The 18777-nt window shown below is 38.0% G+C and overlaps 1 protein-coding gene and 1 long non-coding RNA gene across 3 annotated transcripts; one reads left to right on the forward strand and one right to left on the reverse strand.

Moving 5' to 3' along the window:
* Nucleotides 1-9920: 9920 nt before the first annotated feature.
* Nucleotides 9921-12947, forward strand: LOC133742145 (WAT1-related protein At1g25270-like). The gene is made up of 7 exons (XM_062169828.1): nucleotides 9921-10238; nucleotides 10656-10718; nucleotides 10818-10934; nucleotides 11044-11314; nucleotides 11498-11656; nucleotides 11821-11972; nucleotides 12358-12947. Exons 1-7 carry the CDS (start codon nucleotides 10045-10047, stop codon nucleotides 12563-12565), a joined length of 1164 nt encoding a protein of 387 aa, XP_062025812.1. The 5' UTR covers nucleotides 9921-10044; the 3' UTR covers nucleotides 12566-12947.
* Nucleotides 12948-13079: 132 nt separating this feature from the next.
* LOC133742146 (uncharacterized) lies at nucleotides 13080-18510 on the reverse strand. Of its 2 annotated transcripts, XR_009862378.1 has the most exons (4): nucleotides 17563-18510; nucleotides 17157-17196; nucleotides 16915-17019; nucleotides 13080-13385 (listed from the first exon to the last, which is right to left on the reverse strand). It is a non-coding gene; the product is annotated as an uncharacterized LOC133742146 (long non-coding RNA). The 2 variants fall into 2 exon arrangements; XR_009862377.1 differs by lacking the exon at nucleotides 17563-18510 and having other exon boundaries at nucleotides 13085-13385; nucleotides 17157-17512.
* Between the last annotated feature and the right edge of the window lie 267 nt (nucleotides 18511-18777).

The raw sequence follows: 18777 nt of genomic DNA on the forward strand, positions 1-18777 counted from the left end.
TCCCTTCGTCAATGCACTTAATTGTGGTACTCTAGGAGATTCATTAACTTGGTGTAACAAGAAACCATAGCAGTGCAAACTAAAAACAAAAATAAAAACTGAATTTAAATTTTCTCCTGGCCCTTAGAAGTAGGGCATAGAGAAACAGTAGAGTAAGTCAAACTGAGCGGTTCCAAAGTGGCAGCAGTCTTCTTATTCTTGGGAGGATTCTTATTCCTTGATCCTAGAGGTCTCCCCCGCTTCTTCTTCCGTTCCTTGTTGTCATGATCTGCCATAATCTTTGGCACCAAAGTGCCTTCCGGAGTCTTCACCAAACCCAAAGATTTTGCAGAGAACTTATCGAGAATTCCGGCATTTTCAGTTTCTTAGGAGGCAAGAATAAGCCTCTTCTATCATCCAGCAGCTCAGGCAAGCTTTGTTTAGGATTTTGTGGAGATACATTTGGGGATGCAGGTCTGTCCCTCTTCTTCAGTAGGTTCTCTCCTCCACTGAAACCACTGCCAATCTATCATCAGAGCTACCCTCCGATCTATTCTCCATATTCCTCAACACTATGGCCCTCTTCTCCTTCCTCGACTTCCCACCAAAATGCACCTCATAGAACAAAGAACACAACACAGGCGTAAGGACATTCGATTGAAACTCGAATGTTGCATTCCCCAGTTGAAAACGCCCTTCAGCAAAATTTAATACCGAGGATCTAGCCCTAGTTGTAGTCTTCCCTGACACCAAAGCAGTAGCAGTACACGCTCCATTTTCATGGTAAATAAACACACAAGTACAACAGCGACCAATCAAATTTTCAAAGAAAAAAGAAATCTCCTCTTTAATACCTGAAGCAATTCTCATCCTTTTCTTCAGGAAAAAAGGTTTAGTGATTTCATGCGAAACCCTAACCCTAACTTCCTTTTTATACTTGAACAACTGCTCATCCATGTCAAGATACTTGCCCGCCACTGAAACAATATTCATGATGTTCTCTTTTAACTCAAACAACGGTGGAATATTAGTGATCCGTACCCAGTAAATGATGAAGCGTAGATCGACCCTATCAATCGAAGTAACCCCATCATACTCTTGTAAAAGCAAGGGAGTCTGGTTGTAGTTCCATGCTTCTCCCTTCAAAAGCTTCTTACAGTTTCCATGAGTATCAAAGGAGAACAACAGTCAATCCATTGGCTTCTCCTGGATCTGAAAGGCCTTCTCCAGTTCCCAAATCCGCGAGAAATTGCGCCGTACTTCTCGGATAGCCACCGCCTTGGTGGTCAGAAAGCGACCTAGCAGAAACTCCTGAGAAGCGTGTTTCACTGGTCTAGTAGTCATTTTGGTGAGATCCACCACTTCAGCATCTGCAAGTGCCCTAGATGATGCGAAACTTGCTGTCATACTCTGGATGGATGTCATGCATGGATGATGATCAAAAGCGTCAAGATGGACGTCGCGTAGGGATATGATATTGTATTACGTTGACTGCAGTAGAGAAAAATCATAGGAGGTAGAGATAATGGAATTTGAAGCTGTAGAGGATCTAACGTTCAAACCTCGAATATATATTCATATGAATATGTATTTTTCATATTATATTTTCATAATTTGCAGGAACCTAACAAACTTTGAATTCATATACATGTGTTATGCAAATCTATTAATTGAATGTATGTACAAATCTATTGATCGAATTACATGAAATATTTTATATTCTTGATTGAAGAAAAAAATTATTGTTTAGATCTAAACATGAGTGTATTGAAAAGAAAAAAAGACAAAATAAAATTTTTTTTTAAAAGAAAGCCAAAATGATTCTTTTTTAACCGAAAGTCAAAATAATTTAGAGTTATTAAAATTTGGAAGGATAAGATAGTCTTTTTATTCAAGTATTGCATGTCATGATTTGACAAACAAGTGATGTGTATAGGTGATATGGTATAACACCTAGAATTGAAACCACAAATCTTAAGCTTCATTGAGGCCAATAATCATTTTCCCCCCACTAACTACTTAATGCGCACACATCCCTATATTTTTTGTCTCATTTTTTCATTAGACTTCCATCTATGCTCTCCTCATTAATACATAAATAAAAAAAAGAATGAAATGTTTAAGGAAAACTGAAATTGGGAGAGAATTGAGTCGTGCTTTCATTGATAACAGGGGCCTCTTTATATAGAGGATTACAAGACATAGAATCAGAGTTCTACAAGGAAACGTAATATTACAATTGATTGGATATCTCCAAGATTCTCCGATATTATCTCTAATTCTAACCCTATTACCACTAGGTTAAGTAACCTAGAGTTTGGGCCAAACACATATTCTGGATTTACTTGAACACTCCTCCTTGTGTCGCCCAAACGTGGTGCTTCTCTCGTTGCCTCATTAAAAACCTAGCCGAGTAACAAAAACCCTGTGGGACAAAAATAACCTCGGTCGAATGGGAAAAAGAGCACAACACACCCTTCACGTTTCGAGACCATACATGTAGACATCTCCCCCTGATGTCTGCATCTCCCTCTGATGAGAACGGTCATGGGAGTTCGGATAACTTCCGCAAACGATGCTACCAACATGTTTCTCGAAAGTGGAATTTAGGCAATGACTTAGTGAGCAAATCTGCCACACTGTCCTCAGATTGAAACTAGTTCACTTTGATCTTGAGGAGAGTCTGTTGTTGCTGATTATGCTTGGCGTTGTCGCTTTTGATGTAGCCTTGCTTCATTTGTTCCAAACTAACAGCATTATCCTAAATGCTCGTAGGCTCATCTGTGGTAGACTTCAAACCACAATTGTTCGAACATGCGTAATTATGGATCCAATCCATATACATTCACGAACCACTTCGTGAAGAGCAATGATCTCTGCATTGTTCGAAGATATAGCAACTACGGTCTGTTCTATAGACCTCCAAGATATCACGGTCTTTTACCCATGGTGAACACTTAACCAGTTTGGGAATGACCTTTGTGTGGGTCAGAGAGATACCCAACATCAGCAAAACCTTCCAAAACACATGTCGTTTTGGGATGGGGATAGTGGACGCAGGCCAGTGTTGGCAACGTTCCTGGTGTGTGATGGGTTTGAATCCATCATCTCTCTGTAGGGATAGAACAAGCCCATATCAATCGTACATCTCAAGTACCGAAAGATATATTTTACACCAATCCAATGGCGTTGCGTTGGCGCAAAGCTATATCTAGCTAACAAGTTCATGGAAAATGAGATGTCCGGTCTTGTGCATTGAGCTAAGTACAATAATACGCCTATTGTACTCAAGTAAGGCACTTCTGCCTCTAGCAAATCTTCGTCATCATCCTTTGGACGAGGAGGATCCTTGTCAGGATCAAGACTACGGACGATCATGGGGGTGCTTGAAGGCTTGACCTTGTCAAAATGCCTAAGCATCTATCAACACAATGCTCAAGTTTCAAACTGAGACATAATCGTGTTCTCCCAAAATCCTTCATCTCAAACTCGGATTTCAAGTGTTCAGCGGTTTCCCTTAACTCTTTAAGGGCTTCTAATGAAGATCAGGTCCAACATGAACCGCGATAGAATCCGAAACTTGTTATGGAAACGCGCGGGCATATCCCTTCCCAATCAAGTAGTCACTTTAGTGAGCGTTTTAACCTTATTGCAAACGGGCTCCGTGGTCTAGAGCCACTTGACTTGGGTAAATGCGCGTGTTGTATATGAAGATAGAAAATGGCCTTGCTTTTGTGTGTGGTCGAGAAAAAAAAGCAAAGCAGATAGCATAATCATAATTGATTATGCTGCACGTGTGTGGAGGAAAGGAAAATATCTGTGCCAATGTCATCATGAGGCATTATATTATTTTTTTGTTTTTTTCTTTTCTTTTTCCTTTTCTTTTTCTTTCTTTTCTTCTTCTTTCTTCTCAATGCATTTATGCAAATACTATTGAAGGCATTTAGATTCTACTTCTTTGATGGTGTTGACCATGATTGACCCGCATTAACTATTTCATCCTTTTGTCAGAAACTCCATTTTGCTTAATTTTCTACCATTTTCTCTCGATTTCCGCAATTCCGCTGATTTCCTACACAATAAATAAAATTGGATTAATTACATTATAATTGGCTCAAGTATTAGCTTATTTGTAGTGTTTTAGATACAATTACATGCATATATATAAATGCGTGTAATCACACCCCCACACTTGAACTTTGCTTGTCCTCAAGCAAACTAAATGAAATCTAATCCGAAAATCTACCAACTCAAATATAAGTAAAATGCGGTATTAGCCTTTCCAACCATAACCCTCGGAGAACTAATTATGTATATGACCATGAAGTAGATGCATGTGATATCCATGTATCAAATCAATCCACCATAATCAAATATGCATATAGAAGACCCGATATAACCTACTAAACTCACAAAGGTTCACTAAATATTACCACTCAATTGTTTAGGGGTTACATGTATTTCACTCAAAAGCAATTTCACAACACACGCCGTCATATGCTTACTCTTTGATCTCATCTCCGCTAGGTAGCTCACAACATTTAAGATCAAGAGGTCTTTTATTTGGTTATAATGGGGCTAAGGGCAAGTGGTTAAGAGAAATGAAGGATAAGAAAATACAAAGTCCATAGAAGCCAGTGAAAAGACTCTCTCTTGTAGAGATATATGACTTTTGCATGCGAATGCTAAATCACTCACTCTAAAACCCATTGTACAACCCACACTGCAACTATAAACGATACTATTTTTTTTTTTCAACATTTTCTTCTTCTTTTTTTCTTCTTTTTTTATTTTTCTTTCTTTTTCGATCACCTTTTCTCTGTCTTTTTTTTTTTTTTTGAACTTTTTTGAAACTTTCTTTTCTATATAAAATCACTCACCCCACACTTATTCTTTTGTAACCTCATACATTGAGTTTTCTTTTCTTTTGAAGCACTCAAAACATAAAGTCATTCTCTTAAATCGCTTCACCAACTACCATGGAAGGGTAGGATAAAAGTGTATTGGCTAGGTAGGAATTTGTGGTGCAAATGAATAAAAAGGCTAAACATATAAATAGGCTCAAAGTGGCAATCTAGTGGTAAATAATTTTGGGGACATGCTTCTTTGGGTATGGTGGTAATTAACCCTAATGCCTCAATCATTTCCATCCCGTTGTGAGCTAACAAGTAGCCTTGAGAGGTTTCAAGCAAGTTCTAGATACGCAATGTCATGAAATTGTACACACATGAAAGAATATGTGAATGAACAATGCATACACTATAGATATAGGCACAAAAGCTCACAAATAAGGGCATGCAAGTCAATCAAATCATCTATATGCTTCTCTAGCTAATTATGATGAACCAACCTAACCCTAGGCTATGTGCACATATATAGTCAAGCAGAGATCACATATGCACTTAATCACAAAACAAATTCAAAGTCCTAGATCGTGCTTAATCTATTCACAATCACAACAAGTTCTAATTAACGTACCCTAATTCAAAGTCCATGTCTCGTCATTGGGGTTGGAAAAAACATTAACCACTAAATTCTAATTACAAAACATCTAATCTAAAAAGGAAAAAGTCTTTTTGAATTTTTTTTTTTTTTTGAAAAGAAATTGGGCACCCGAGCGCTCACCCCCACACTTAAAACCAACATTGTCCTCAATGTTGTAAATTGAGTTCGAAAGCTAAAATTCGTGTCAGATTTACGCATGAGAGTGAAGTTCGGGCAAAGGCACAAAAATTAACTATGAAAATGAAAATCTAAATGCGGATAAAAGTTATAGAAAACCCCCTCGTGATGACCCTTCATTGTTCACGACCTTCGGAGAAGACCAATATGAGACACCAACCTCAAGGCACAAGGTCTTGACTTCCTTACGTATGCTCCTTAATTGCTCATGAAAAGATCAACTCTATTGAAAAATATAGGAATGTCCTAGAGCAATGTGTCACATAGTAGGCCCATCAAAAAATAAAAACAAACGTCCTCCATTAAACTCATAGGCTTCGCCACCTCCAATATATCAAAAACTGCCCTATAATGACCTCCATTGAAGAATTGAAGTGCAAGAAGTCCAACCACCCAAGTGAACAAAAACTAGTGGGTGCAGCGAAATTCCAACAATGACCATTGTCTTCAAATGCTCATATCTCATACTCAGAAAGTGATAAATAAGTGAGACTACTTAGAATGGAAAGTAGATTTGGAGAGTTTTCTATCCATATAAAGTGAGCCACCTATATCCAACTGAGATGAAAAATAAAGCTAGTCAAAGTTGCCGGCTTGTAATGAAGTCTGCTGCTGACCCTCAGTCACTAAAACTGCAATATGTGAAGCTGCAGAGGTGCGAAAAAGGTGAGACCAACTGCATATGAAACTACACTCATAAGGCTACCTGATGGTAAAATTTCATTGAAGTATCAATTCTGATTCAAATATCGTTGGCCTCCAAACTCACTGATCTCTTCTGTAGTTTCTGTTCTTCCCGATTTCTGACCTCTCTATCCACTTGGAACACAAAATCTGAAGCTAGGAAGATTCAAATGAAAAAATGTTATACCAACATACAGAGAACATGTGAAGATACACCTCTTCAAATTTTTATCTCCAAATAGCTTGATATGCAGAGGGTGTAGCTTTCCCAAAGTCACTATACAAAAGCTGTTTCTGTTCTAACCTCCATGCATTGACCATTAAATAACAGGAGTTGTAGTGACTCAACAAGGATGAAATTTGGGCAGTCCATATCAGACACACAGGGGAATATCTCCAGAAAAATTCAACTCAAATTAGCAAGTAGATTTGAAACTTTAGTCACCAAAATGAACTGAAATTTCTGGACAGAAATTGCTCACTACTACATTCTTTCTTTCTGCACATTTTCAATTTCGGACACCTCCCAACTTCCAAAAAATGACTAGATAGCCTTATTGATGCAAAATAACAAGTTAATTTCAAAAACACGAGGGTTGCCTCCCTAGAAGCGCTTGTTTTTAAAGACCCCAAGCCGGTCTTCAGAATGTGATCTTTGTCAAGGTACTCAAGTGCGACCACCCTATTATTTGGGGCAAAGGGACTCTTTGTCGACATGTCATAAATAATCCAATTGGTATCCATAAATAATCCAATTGGTGACCAAAAGTGTAGCTTCTTAATCGTCCTCTTCTTCTCAATTATTCTTAAAGGAGCCAACCTTGCCTTCTCCTTCAAAAGTGGTATAGAATTTATGATCATAGGAACAATAGGTGGAGGCAAGACCAAGTGCTATCCATAAATAATCCAATTGGTGACCAAAAGTGTAGCTTCTTAATCGTCCTCTTCTTCTCAATTATTCTTAAAGGAGCCAACCTTGCCTTCTCCTTCAAAAGTGGTATAGAATTGATGCTCATAGGAACAATAAGTGGTACTTTTCTCTTGAAAGTGATGGAAAAGGGTGAGTCCAGCTAGGTGCTCCATTTCCTTTCAAATCTATCACCTCATTGTAGAAACATTGACCACTTAATGGTGGATTGAGAGGTAAAAATACCTTAATCTCTCAATCTTCCTATTAAGAACATAAATGCTCAATGTCCTACTCTCCACCTAGGGAAGCTTATGATGGATCTCTTTGGATGCGGGAGAAGAGAAAGTCCTTGGCTTTTCAACTTCTTCATCATAAGGTAGTGAAGGACTTTCTTCTTTCATGGGAATATCAGCCTCAATGAATAAGGGATTATGGTTTATGACTTCAAACTCCACATCCTCCTCACTACATAAGCCATCCTCCTCTTCGGAATCATGTTCAAGTACGACCTCAATGAATAAGGGATTGTGGTACATGACTTCAAACTCCGCATCCTCCTCACTAGACAAGCCATCCTCCTCTTCGGAATCATCTTCAAATATCTTCACTCCATTAGGAAGCTTAGTTTTCCAATCTAGTAAAGTGAAAGAAACAAAAGTTAGAAAGAAAATAGAAAAATAACTACACAAAACATAACTAAATTAATTAAACTACCAATTCTGTTTTTTTTTTAATTTTATTATTTTTTTTTATAACAAAGAAATAAAAATATGCTGAAGTGACCTAAAGAACCGATTCACCAAGGGATTAAGGCTATTAAACCCTAATCCCCGGCAACGGCGCCATTGACTTGATACACATTTACCCAAGTGTACGTATCGTTGTCAAGATATGGAAATATTAAGTCCAAGATTACCGTACCACGGGGATTAGTGGCTAACCCACAATCTTTGAGTAATCAGAACTAAAGTCACTACGCAAAGAAAATAAAATAAAAATGCTAATCTAAGGCACCGATTTTCTCTAATTTTTTTCCTCTTAATTAGTTTTAAACCTACACACGTTTACAATATTAGTTATTTTTCAAATAAAAAATGTCAATTGACACACGGAGCAGGTGTCAAGAGGCTAGTACCATTTAACAAAAAATATTTTTTAACCATTTCAGCAAAAGAAAAAAAAATTGGACATAATTCAATGCTTGAAAAATTTAAGGACATAAATCTTTTTCAATCGTTTCAGCAAAAGAAAAACAAATGGACATAAATCAATGCTTGAAAGATTTAAGGAAATAATTTAATAACTAGGAATACTAATGTCAAGGAACACATCAACTCCTACACCCATGCCTTGGATATCTCTGATTTTTGTTAAGACCATGTAGTATTGTAGACAGTCAACGGTCACACTAGAATTATGATGAAGTTGTTATACATAACCGCCATGTTAATCTCAATCTTCCCATTAAGAACATAAATGCTCAATGTCCTACTCTCCACCTTGGGAAGCTCATGATGGATCTTTTTGGATGCGGGAGGAGGGAAAGTCCTTTGCTTTTCAACTTCTAGCTTCATCATAAGGTAGTGAAGGACTTTCTTCCTCCATGGGAATATCGGCCTCAATGAATAAGGGATTATGGTTTATGACTTCAAACTCCACATCCTCCTCTTTGGAATCATGTTCAAGTACGACCTCAATGAATAAGGGATTGTGGTACATGACTTCAAACTCCGCATCCTCCTCACTAGACAAACTATCCTCCTCTTCGGAATCATCTTCAAATATCACCCCTCCATTAGGAAGCTTAGATTTTCAATCTAGTAAAGTGAAAGAAACAAAAGTTAGAAAGAAAATAGAAAAATAACTACACAAAACATAACTAAATTAATTAAACTACCAATTCTGTTTTTTTATTTTTATTTTTTATATTATTATTATTTTTTTTATAAAAAAGAAATAAAAATATGTTGAAGTGACCTAAATAACCGATTCACCATGGGATTAAGGCTATTAAACCCTAATCCCCGGCAACGGCGTCATTGACTTGATACACATTTACCCAAGCGTACGTATCGTTGTCAAAATATGGAAATATTAAGTCCACGATTATCATATCACGGGGATTAGTTGGGTAGTCAGAACTAAAGTCACTAAGCAAAGAAAATAAAATAAAATAAAATAAAAATGCTAATCTAAGGCACCAATTTTCTCTAATTTTTTTTCTCTTAATTAGTTTTAAGCCCACGCACGTTTACAATATTAGTCATTTTTTCAAATAAAAAATGTCAATTGACACACGGAGCAGGTGTCAAGAGGCTAGTACTATTTAACAAAAAATGTTTTTTAACCATTTCAGCAAAAGAAAAAAAAAAATTGGACATAATTCAATGCTTGAAAAATTTAAGGACAAATCTTTTTAAATCGTTTTAGCAAAAGAAAAACAAATGGACATAAATCAATGCTTGAAAGATTTAAGGAAATAATTTAATAACTATTAATGTCAAGGAACACATCAACTCCTACACCCATGCCTTGGATATCTCTGATTTTTGTTAAGACCATGTAGTATTGTAGACAGTCAACGGTCACACTAGAATTATGATGAAGTTGTTATACATAACCGCCATGTCAGATCAAGTCGCAAGGTGCATGTACTCAAAAAAAGGGAAACCAGAAACCCTCAACCCTAAACCTGAAAAGAATAACCACAATACTGATCGATACTAATCTGATAGGCGGCTAGCTACTGATCATTCTCTCATATTAAGAGAGAAGATCGATAGGACACCATGCAGAATTGTAAGGCAATGGAGGGGATGAAGCCTGTTATGGTCATGGTGTTGGTTCAGAGTCTATTTGCAGGGATGAATGTATTGTACAAATTAGTGGCAAATGATGGCATAAATTTCAGGATTCTCATTGCCTACCGCATGGTGTTTGCTGCTGCCTTCATGACTCCTCTTGCTCTCGTTTTCGAAATAAGGTACTTTCCCTTTCTGTAGCTACCATACTCATCTCTGTGGTCGTTTTTATCAGTTGTTTGTTTGGGAGCCTCTGATATTCTCTCTCTTATAACTAATAAGGGAAACAAAATTCAATTCTTTGTGATCACTTACACCACTAAATGTAAGTGAGGCATCATTAATTAAAAGGATGAGAACAGGTTAATGTTCTTTTTTTTTTCTTTTTTTTTTTAAATTTTCGGGTATGTTTAATTTCCTAATATCTGGCATTGCAAAGAGAGAATTCAGAAGGATTTCAGATGTATTAGACGATGCTGTTCTAGCTTAAAAGCCAACATATATGGTACTACTGATCGATTCATATTTAGATCGAGTTTTTATGATCATTATTAGCGTACGGTTATAACATCTTTATCAATAGTTGTTTTCAATTTCAGGAAAAGCTGGACAAACCTTACATGGACTGTACTCTTTCAGTCTTTTCTAACTGGGCTATTTGGGTAAAAAACTTGCCTTGTTGAACCTTATGCTTATCAGTGCGCTGTCATATTCATAATTCAATTTTGGTAAATAATGAATCTAGTGATTATTTATTGTAGTGGAACAGTAGCACAAAATTTGTATATCGAGAGCCTAGCCAAAACATCAGCAACATATTCAGTAGCTATATTTAACCTTGTTCCAGCGATTACGTTTATCCTTTCCACTTCTTTGAGGTAACGCACTCATTTATAATTTGCACTCTAATGGTTAGATTTGCGTATGCATGTCGAGTTACTTCATATTGCTAATCATTTGCTACACACACACACACACATATTTCAGAATGGAGAAATTGGCCATACGAACTCATGCCGGGAAAGCTAAAGTTGTCGGAACAATTTTGGGGATAGGGGGGGCTATGCTTTTCACCTTCTACAAAGGCTTTCAGATTAATATTTGGTCTACAAACATTAATCTTCTACGCCATAACGGTGACAAAAACAATCATGCTCAAGCTCCATCATCAGCAAACAAAGACTCAGGAAGTATTTTATTAGGCTCAGGCATGGCTCTGGGTAGCTGTACATCTTTTTCTATTTGGCTTATAATCCAGGTCATTTTTGCTCTCCAATGTTCATTTTCTTTTTTGCACTTACTGCACTATTCCTTTTATCTTTCATAGTTCAATTCCCACTATTTTTGCTATCATTCACTTTACTAGATTGTTCAACTGTTTCCTTTGATCTAGTTAAAAAAAAAAAATCACAAATGTATTTATTTCAATTTAACAGTGCAGGCAAAAATGAATAAGAGATATCCCTACCTATACTCGAGCACAGCTCTAATGGCCTTCATGGGATCAGTTCAATCTGTAGCTTTTTCCATTTGCATGGATAGGGATTGGAAGCAGTGGAAGTTGGGATGGAACATTCAACTTCTTGCAATGTCTTATTCGGTAACTGATAAAAATTTGTTTCCAAATTTATTGGAAACAAATTTTCTTGTTTTGGTCTAAAATTGGAAATTAGAAAGTTGACCTATAATGATTTAACTAGCAATAAATTCGTAGTTCATCAGTAGCTTATGGGGGGCTCTTTTCTCATCCTCATTTGTGTTTAGGGTATTTTCAACTCTGGAATTGCTGTGACTCTAATGGCATGGTGCGTAAAGAAGGGAGGACCAGTGTTCGTTGCAAGTTTTCAGCCTCTCTTGCTTGTGATGGTTGCAGTTGCTGGGTCTCTGCTTCTGGATGAGAAGTTGCACCTTGGAAGGTATGACTTACACATGCTAATTTCATGCAGCAACATAGTTGCGAGCTTCTTGAATTTTGACAACAAACCCTATACAGAATTACAACTTACCAGCTTCATAAGTGAAGTAATATACATTGAAGGCAATAAATTTCATAGGTTATAGGCTAAATTTCCCGAAATTACGAAGACAAAACCTTTATGGAAAAGGAAACAGCTAGAAAATCTGAAAACCTTTACGCAATTGTTCAACATTACATTCATAGGAACTGTGAATACCAGTTTGGCATGGCCTTCTAAATAGTGTGCGGTAATTGTTCTCTCGTATTTAAATATAATTTAGGCTTATTAACAAATAAGAAATTGACCAAATATTTATATATGCATCTGGAAATTTAAATGACAGTGTACTAGGTGGATTGCTGATTGTGAGTGGACTATACATGGTATTGTGGGGTAAGAGTAAGGAAATGAAGAATCAGATAACTCCATTACCGGCGCCAGCAAGCCTCCAATGCCAAGATGAACACCAATCTCCTACGATCGAAGTCATTACATCATCTTCTATGGAGGACATGAACCACATCAATGATAGAAATGTGACAAATAATTGATAACCTCAATGGTTTTCAGTTCCAGATGTTGCTTCAACTGCGACGGATGAAGAGTTTAAATAAGGAATATGCACAGGGCAGGTGTGAAGGGTACGTGCAAGAGTGCTACTAATTAAAAGTATGCATGGACCATTTGCTGCTCAACTGGTTGGTACGTAGCCTAAATTGGAAGAGGGTGCAAGTCGGCTGGAATAATCGTGTTTCATGTAATGCATTACTTTGTGAGAGATTTTATCTTGTTGGAAGTAGAAACAGTTTGAAGTAGAGTAGTTGCTACGTTATGCAAGTGAATGAAGAGATAGGATCTAATTCTAACAGCTGCAGAGTTTAGGATTTCTCCTTTTCTATTTATGATCGGAAGCAGCGTGCAGTCTTCAATTGACTTGGTAGGATGCCAATCTAATTTCAGAAATTTGTTTAGTACACACTACGGAACGTTACAGAGATTTAATTTTGAAAGGTAATTAACAAGCACTGTTATTGGATGTGAAACAACCTCACCAGTCATCATACACAACAGCACCGTGGTGATAGTAATCTGCTACTTCCTGAGTTACAAAACAAGGAAATGAAAATGACACGTGCTCTTATTCTTAGCATCGGATTACAAATATTTACACCTCGGTTTTGGAACTCAACTAAGAGTTGTTAACGCAAAAGACTAGCTTCGTTAGAAAGCCTTAGATATTGCCCTGATGGTATTTGGAGTTGTTCTGCAGCAGCCTCCAAAAAGGGAAACCCCAGGCCCCAGCCTCACGCAATCATGCCACTTATCTATGACTATGTCTGCAAACTCTTCATCAACCCGCCCACTTGATGTCTGCAATGGAAAGTACATGCAGTCAAGACTCTTTCACAAACATGTTAATTCACATTTTCATCATTCATGGAACAGTTCATCATATACAAGGAAGGCCGATTTCATATTTTTACCAACAAATGGTACGAGATTCACCATTTGGTAATATAACATGATATCTGGCAAAAGAACATTACTTTGTGAATTATACCATGAATGAAATGATCTAAAACAGGATTCCATAACTGAAAGTGTAGGGCAACAAGCACTGTGCAATCGAATAGAAGGAGACTTGCACCCATTGCTTGCTCTACCTGTTGGGTTTGGTGCCTATCCCTCCTTGGTGGAGATATTTTGCATGGCATGAATGCATGGTATTAATTGTTTGTGCATTCAAGGTGACAACTTATGCATGGAAAATTGGTGCATGGTCAAGTGCATGCATTGGGTATAAATGCACGGTCAAGTTGATGCATTGGGAAGAAATGCATAGTTAAATTCATGTATTGACCTTTTTTAGTCTTCCTAGGGAGTTAATGTGGGAGATGGGTGATTGATTCATGTATGAGCATTGATGAAGTGAGTCTAGAGACTTCCATCAATGGTATAAATAGATGAAGCTTGTGTGGAGGCAAGCAAGGAGAGGTCTAGAGCAACTCTAAGGGTCTTCGTGTATAGAAGCAAAGTGAGTTGTGTTCAAGAGTGTGAATAGCTCTTGGGGTAGAGTGATCTTCTAGGTTGAGAGAGGGTGTACAAGGGGTATCCTATTGGATACAAGGGCTTGGGTTGGGCATAAACTTGAGCGGTGTAATCTTATACTTGTGTAATTCTCTCATTAGTGAAGGTGAAACTCTCCGAGGACGTAGGCAAGGATATTGGCCGAACCTCGTTAACTCTTGTTGTCTTCTTGGCTTGGTTATTTCTTTTTCTTCTATCTCTACTTCTAGTACTTGCGTGGCAGAGGGATTAATTTCCCTAACAAGTGGTATCAGAGCTTTGGCTTATCGGTCGTGGGCTTTTTGTCATGGCAAGTTCTAGCGTCTCACATTTCAAGGTGGAGCAATTTGATGGAAAGGGAAATTTCACTCTATGGCAAAGGAGGGTGAAGGACATCCTAGTTCAACAAGGTCTTGCAAAACCTTTGAAGGGAAAGGATGCGAAGCCGGAGAAGATGTCAGATGAAGATTGGGATGAGTTGGAGTCCAGGTGTGTTAGCACTATTAGGCTTTATATTGCTGACAATATTATCAATAATGTTAATGATGTAGATTCGGCACCTGAGCTTTGGGAAAAAATGGAGAAGCTTCATCTTGGGAAAGGCTTGCAGACGAAGTTGAATCTAAAGCGAGATCTCTACAAGCTCAAGATGGGAGAAGGTGCGAGTCTCATGGAGCACATGAATGTGTTCAAAGGATTGGTAGATCAACTAGCAAGAGTTGATGTAAAGATTGAGGAAGAAGATCAAGCCCTTCTACTTCTTACCTCACTTCCCGATTCGTATGAGAATATCATCACTACAATCTTGTATGGTAAGGACACATTAAAGATGGAGGAGGTGGAATCGACTCTCTTAACTCACGAGAAGCGGAGGAAAGTCGATGATTCCAAAGGTTCCGTCTTTGTTGCTCATGATCAGAATCAAAGGGGAAGGTCAACTGCCAGGGGATCTAGTGGACATAGCAGGTCTAAATCCAGGGGCAGGGGAAAGGGCAAGCAATGCTACAAGTGCAAGGAGTGGGGACACATAAGGCCGGATTGTCCGTTGTTGAAAGAGAAGGATGATAAGGGCTCAGATTGCTCCTTAGCTGGTATAGCACAAGCTTCAAATGATTTTGGAGAATTTCTCACAGTCTCCAAAGGTAATTACACTTGTTCTCAACGTGATTGGATATTGGATACTGGTTCTTCTCATCATCTTTGCTCCAGGAGAGAATATTTTGATACGTTCCAAGAAGTCAAAGGATTTGTTACTTGGGGAGATGGCACAAGGCGTCGTGTCATGGGTGTTGGAACGGTGAAGATCAAGATGTTTGATGGAGCGGTTCGCACTTTGGGTGATGTTGTGTACGTCCCAAGGTTCCGGAGAAATTTAATATCCTTGAGCCAGTTAGACTCCAAGGGCTGCAGGGTTTCGTCAGCAGGGGGAGTTATGAAAATATCACGTGGCTGCATGGTCCTAATGAAGGGAGAAAAGTGTGGAAGTATGTTCCGTCTGATAGGAAAAACTCAGACCTCAAAGGTTGAAGGGAAACAGTGTGCACAAGGATGCAGGTACCTGAAGCGAGTCTCGTTTGCGAGCATAGCAGAGACTCCAGTTACAAGTTTCCCTGTTTCAGACGATGGTGAGAAGGTAAATCCTGCTAGAGAAGGGGTCAAGTCGAGGTCTCTCTTCAGAGTCAACAAGTGATCGTTGTCTCGGGGTAGTTACACATGGTATTGGCCGATTGAATCAGGGGGAGTTAGAACAAATACAATTGACTCTGATTATGTGTAACTGCGCAACTAGAAGGCCAATGAAATGCTTGTGGGTATAACAATTTGTGTCTCGGATCGAGATGACTTCAGGGATTGAAGTAGTGGTGTGGAGCTCTCCACCAAAGTCGGGAGGGGGAGATTGTTGGGTTTGGTGCCTATCCCTCCTTGGTGGAGATATTTTGCATGGCATGAATGCATGGTATTAATTGTTTGTGCATTCAAGGTGACAACTTATGCATGGAAAATTGGTGCATGGTCAAGTGCATGCATTGGGTATAAATGCACGGTCAAGTTGATGCATTGGGAAGAAATGCATAGTTAAATTCATGTATTGACCTTTTTTAGTCTTCCTAGGGAGTTAATGTGGGAGATGGGTGGTTGATTCATGTATGAGCATTGATGAAGTGAGTCTAGAGACTTCCATCAATGGTATAAATAGATGAAGCTTGTGTGGAGGCAAGCAAGGAGAGGTCTAGAGCAACTCTAAGGGTCTTCGTGTATAGAAGCAAAGTGAGTTGTGTTCAAGAGTGTGAATAGCTCTTGGGGTAGAGTGATCTTCTAGGTTGAGAGAGGGTGTACAAGGGGTATCCTATTGGATACAAGGGCTTGGGTTGGGCATAAACTTGAGCGGTGTAATCTTATACTTGTGTAATTCTCTCATTAGTGAAGGTGAAACTCTCCGAGGACGTAGGCAAGGATATTGGCCGAACCTCGTTAACTCTTGTTGTCTTCTTGGCTTGGTTATTTCTTTTTCTTCTATCTCTACTTCTAGTACTTGCGTGGCAGAGGGATTAATTTCCCTAACATCATAGGTCTCATTACTGTTGGGGTATATCACTATTGGTATGCTTGTTACCTGCAAATTTGATAGGCAATAAGCCAATAAGGGGCTAAGTTACGTATGCTAATTTAATCCAATTAACCAAAGATCGTACCTTCCGAATCAAGAAAGAAAAACAAAGAGAATCTTTGAAATATGTAGGAGGAGAAATTTTCTCTTTTATTGGACATTGAACGATAAAACTACATCAACTAGAAAGAGACATGGATGATGAGCAAGGGAAATAGCACAAACCTTTACTTCTAGTTTATTTGCAGTCCTCTCAAATTCAGACACATCAGCATGTACCAGATTTTGCCCGAATCTACAACAATTCCGAGTGAAAATTTATAGTTCCCACTGCAAACAGAAGCAACAATCAAAATGTATAACATTTATCATCCAGTAGTATTATTATTAGATAACATTAATCTAAATGTGACAAAGTGAAACCAAATATTAATACTGGATCATATCAACCAATTTGTATCGACTACCTTGATTTGCAGAGCCTAGCTGACTGCCACCAATATTCTCCTACAACAGTGGGATCAACTGATAATCAACGATCAAAAAACAAAAAAAATAAAGATAATGGAAAAGTTGAGATACTTGAGACCTCAATGTATAGGTCTTTAAATTGAGGATAATCCAGTACTTCCAACTGTTTCTTAAATTACAAAGGAACCTAAGAAAATGAGCTATTTGTCCAGTGTTCTGTTTCATTTCATTAAACCGGTTTCTGATTGTAGAATTATGATCAAATAAAACCTATATACAAACCTTAATACGTATGCACTATTATTCTGAAACTGAGTAGTACGTTTTAATACTTCCTCTAAGTTACAAAAAAATGAAGAAGGAAAGGTATTTATTCTAAGAGGATTAGACATATAAACTTACTCATTGATCAGTTTTGATGAATAAAAATACTTGTTGGAGAGAGCCTGATTCTCCAGCAGCCTCTAAAGAGACTCATGGAACTTACTTATGACTGTGAGAACCCTCATGCAACCACCACAAATGATTGCCGCAACAGAATACAGGCAGTCAAACTTTTTCAACAACAAATTAGAAATCAAAATAACGATCAGTTAAAGGAACCATATATTATATAAGATCCAAGTGCTAGCTACTGAATATATTCTGCTGAATTGATGCAAATAATTAATGCTTGCTTGCATGAATCTACAACAGAGGCAAATTCCAAGAAGGAGTAACTACTCACAGTATCAATTCCATCCTTAGAAACAATGAAAACCAATTCCTTATTCCTCAAGAAGGTCAGCATCCTCCTGCCGCATCACCTTGAAGCAAGATACTTAGCCAAAGCCAGGCTAGAACTTCTGATACCAAAAACTTGTTGAATATGAGTTTGATTAATCATTGGCCAGATTTATGAAATTCCAAGTTGTAATCTGTAGAAGAAAACTTAAAATGCTTGTGGCATGTACATATGCTAGGAAGATTTTGCGTAAAGTGATGCATTTCATATTCCATGTGCTTAGTCCATGGACCATGTGGACAATGCAACATCATGCCTCTTTAAGGGGCTAAGTTACTTTATTAAGTTCTTGAGTTCTGTTTGGTTGAAGTTGAAATCGGAGTAATTTGATTCTAGTATTTGAGATTTTCAATCTATAGTTGTTTTGATATTTTGGAGTACCTTTTGTATTGTTTGGTAATAGCTTTTATAGTCGTTGGGAGTAGCTTTATTAGTCTCGACTTTAGGGAATAGCTTTTGTTTTACTTAGTAGTAGGTTTTGTTGGTGGCAAGAGTAGTTTTTGTTGTCGGTGACAGTAGCTTTTAATGTTGGTGACAGTAGTTTTTCTTATCTCGTCGAAAATCTCACTGGAGTAGCTTTTATTACTAGTGAGAGTACATCATGGTTACAAATTGGAGCAAAGCGACTATTAGCAAGAGGGCACGAGCTTTGATTATAAATTCCACTAGGGAGTGAGCAAAAAAGCCCAAAAAATCGAAAAACAGACCTAGACCGACGGTTCGGCCTGATTTGGTCCGGGTTTTCAGGAAACTTTGACAAACTGGCCGGTTTGGGTTCGGACTACGCCTGACCCGATGCGGTCCTGGTACTGGATATTCTAAAAAGCCCGGTG

The sequence above is a fragment of the Rosa rugosa genome, chromosome 4, assembly GCF_958449725.1.
Source record: "Rosa rugosa chromosome 4, drRosRugo1.1, whole genome shotgun sequence".
Taxonomy (NCBI): Eukaryota; Viridiplantae; Streptophyta; class Magnoliopsida; order Rosales; family Rosaceae; genus Rosa; species Rosa rugosa.

Coding starts and splice junctions, on each gene's coding strand:
- LOC133742145 (XM_062169828.1), top strand. CDS start 10,045: ATGCAGAATTGTAAGGCAATGGAGGGGATGAAGCCTGTTATGGTCATG. Junction 10,239..10,655: donor GCTCTCGTTTTCGAAATAAG/GTACTTTCCCTT, acceptor TTTCAATTTCAG/GAAAAGCTGGACAAACCTTA. Junction 11,315..11,497: donor CTATTTGGCTTATAATCCAG/GTCATTTTTGCT, acceptor TTAACAGTGCAG/GCAAAAATGAATAAGAGATA.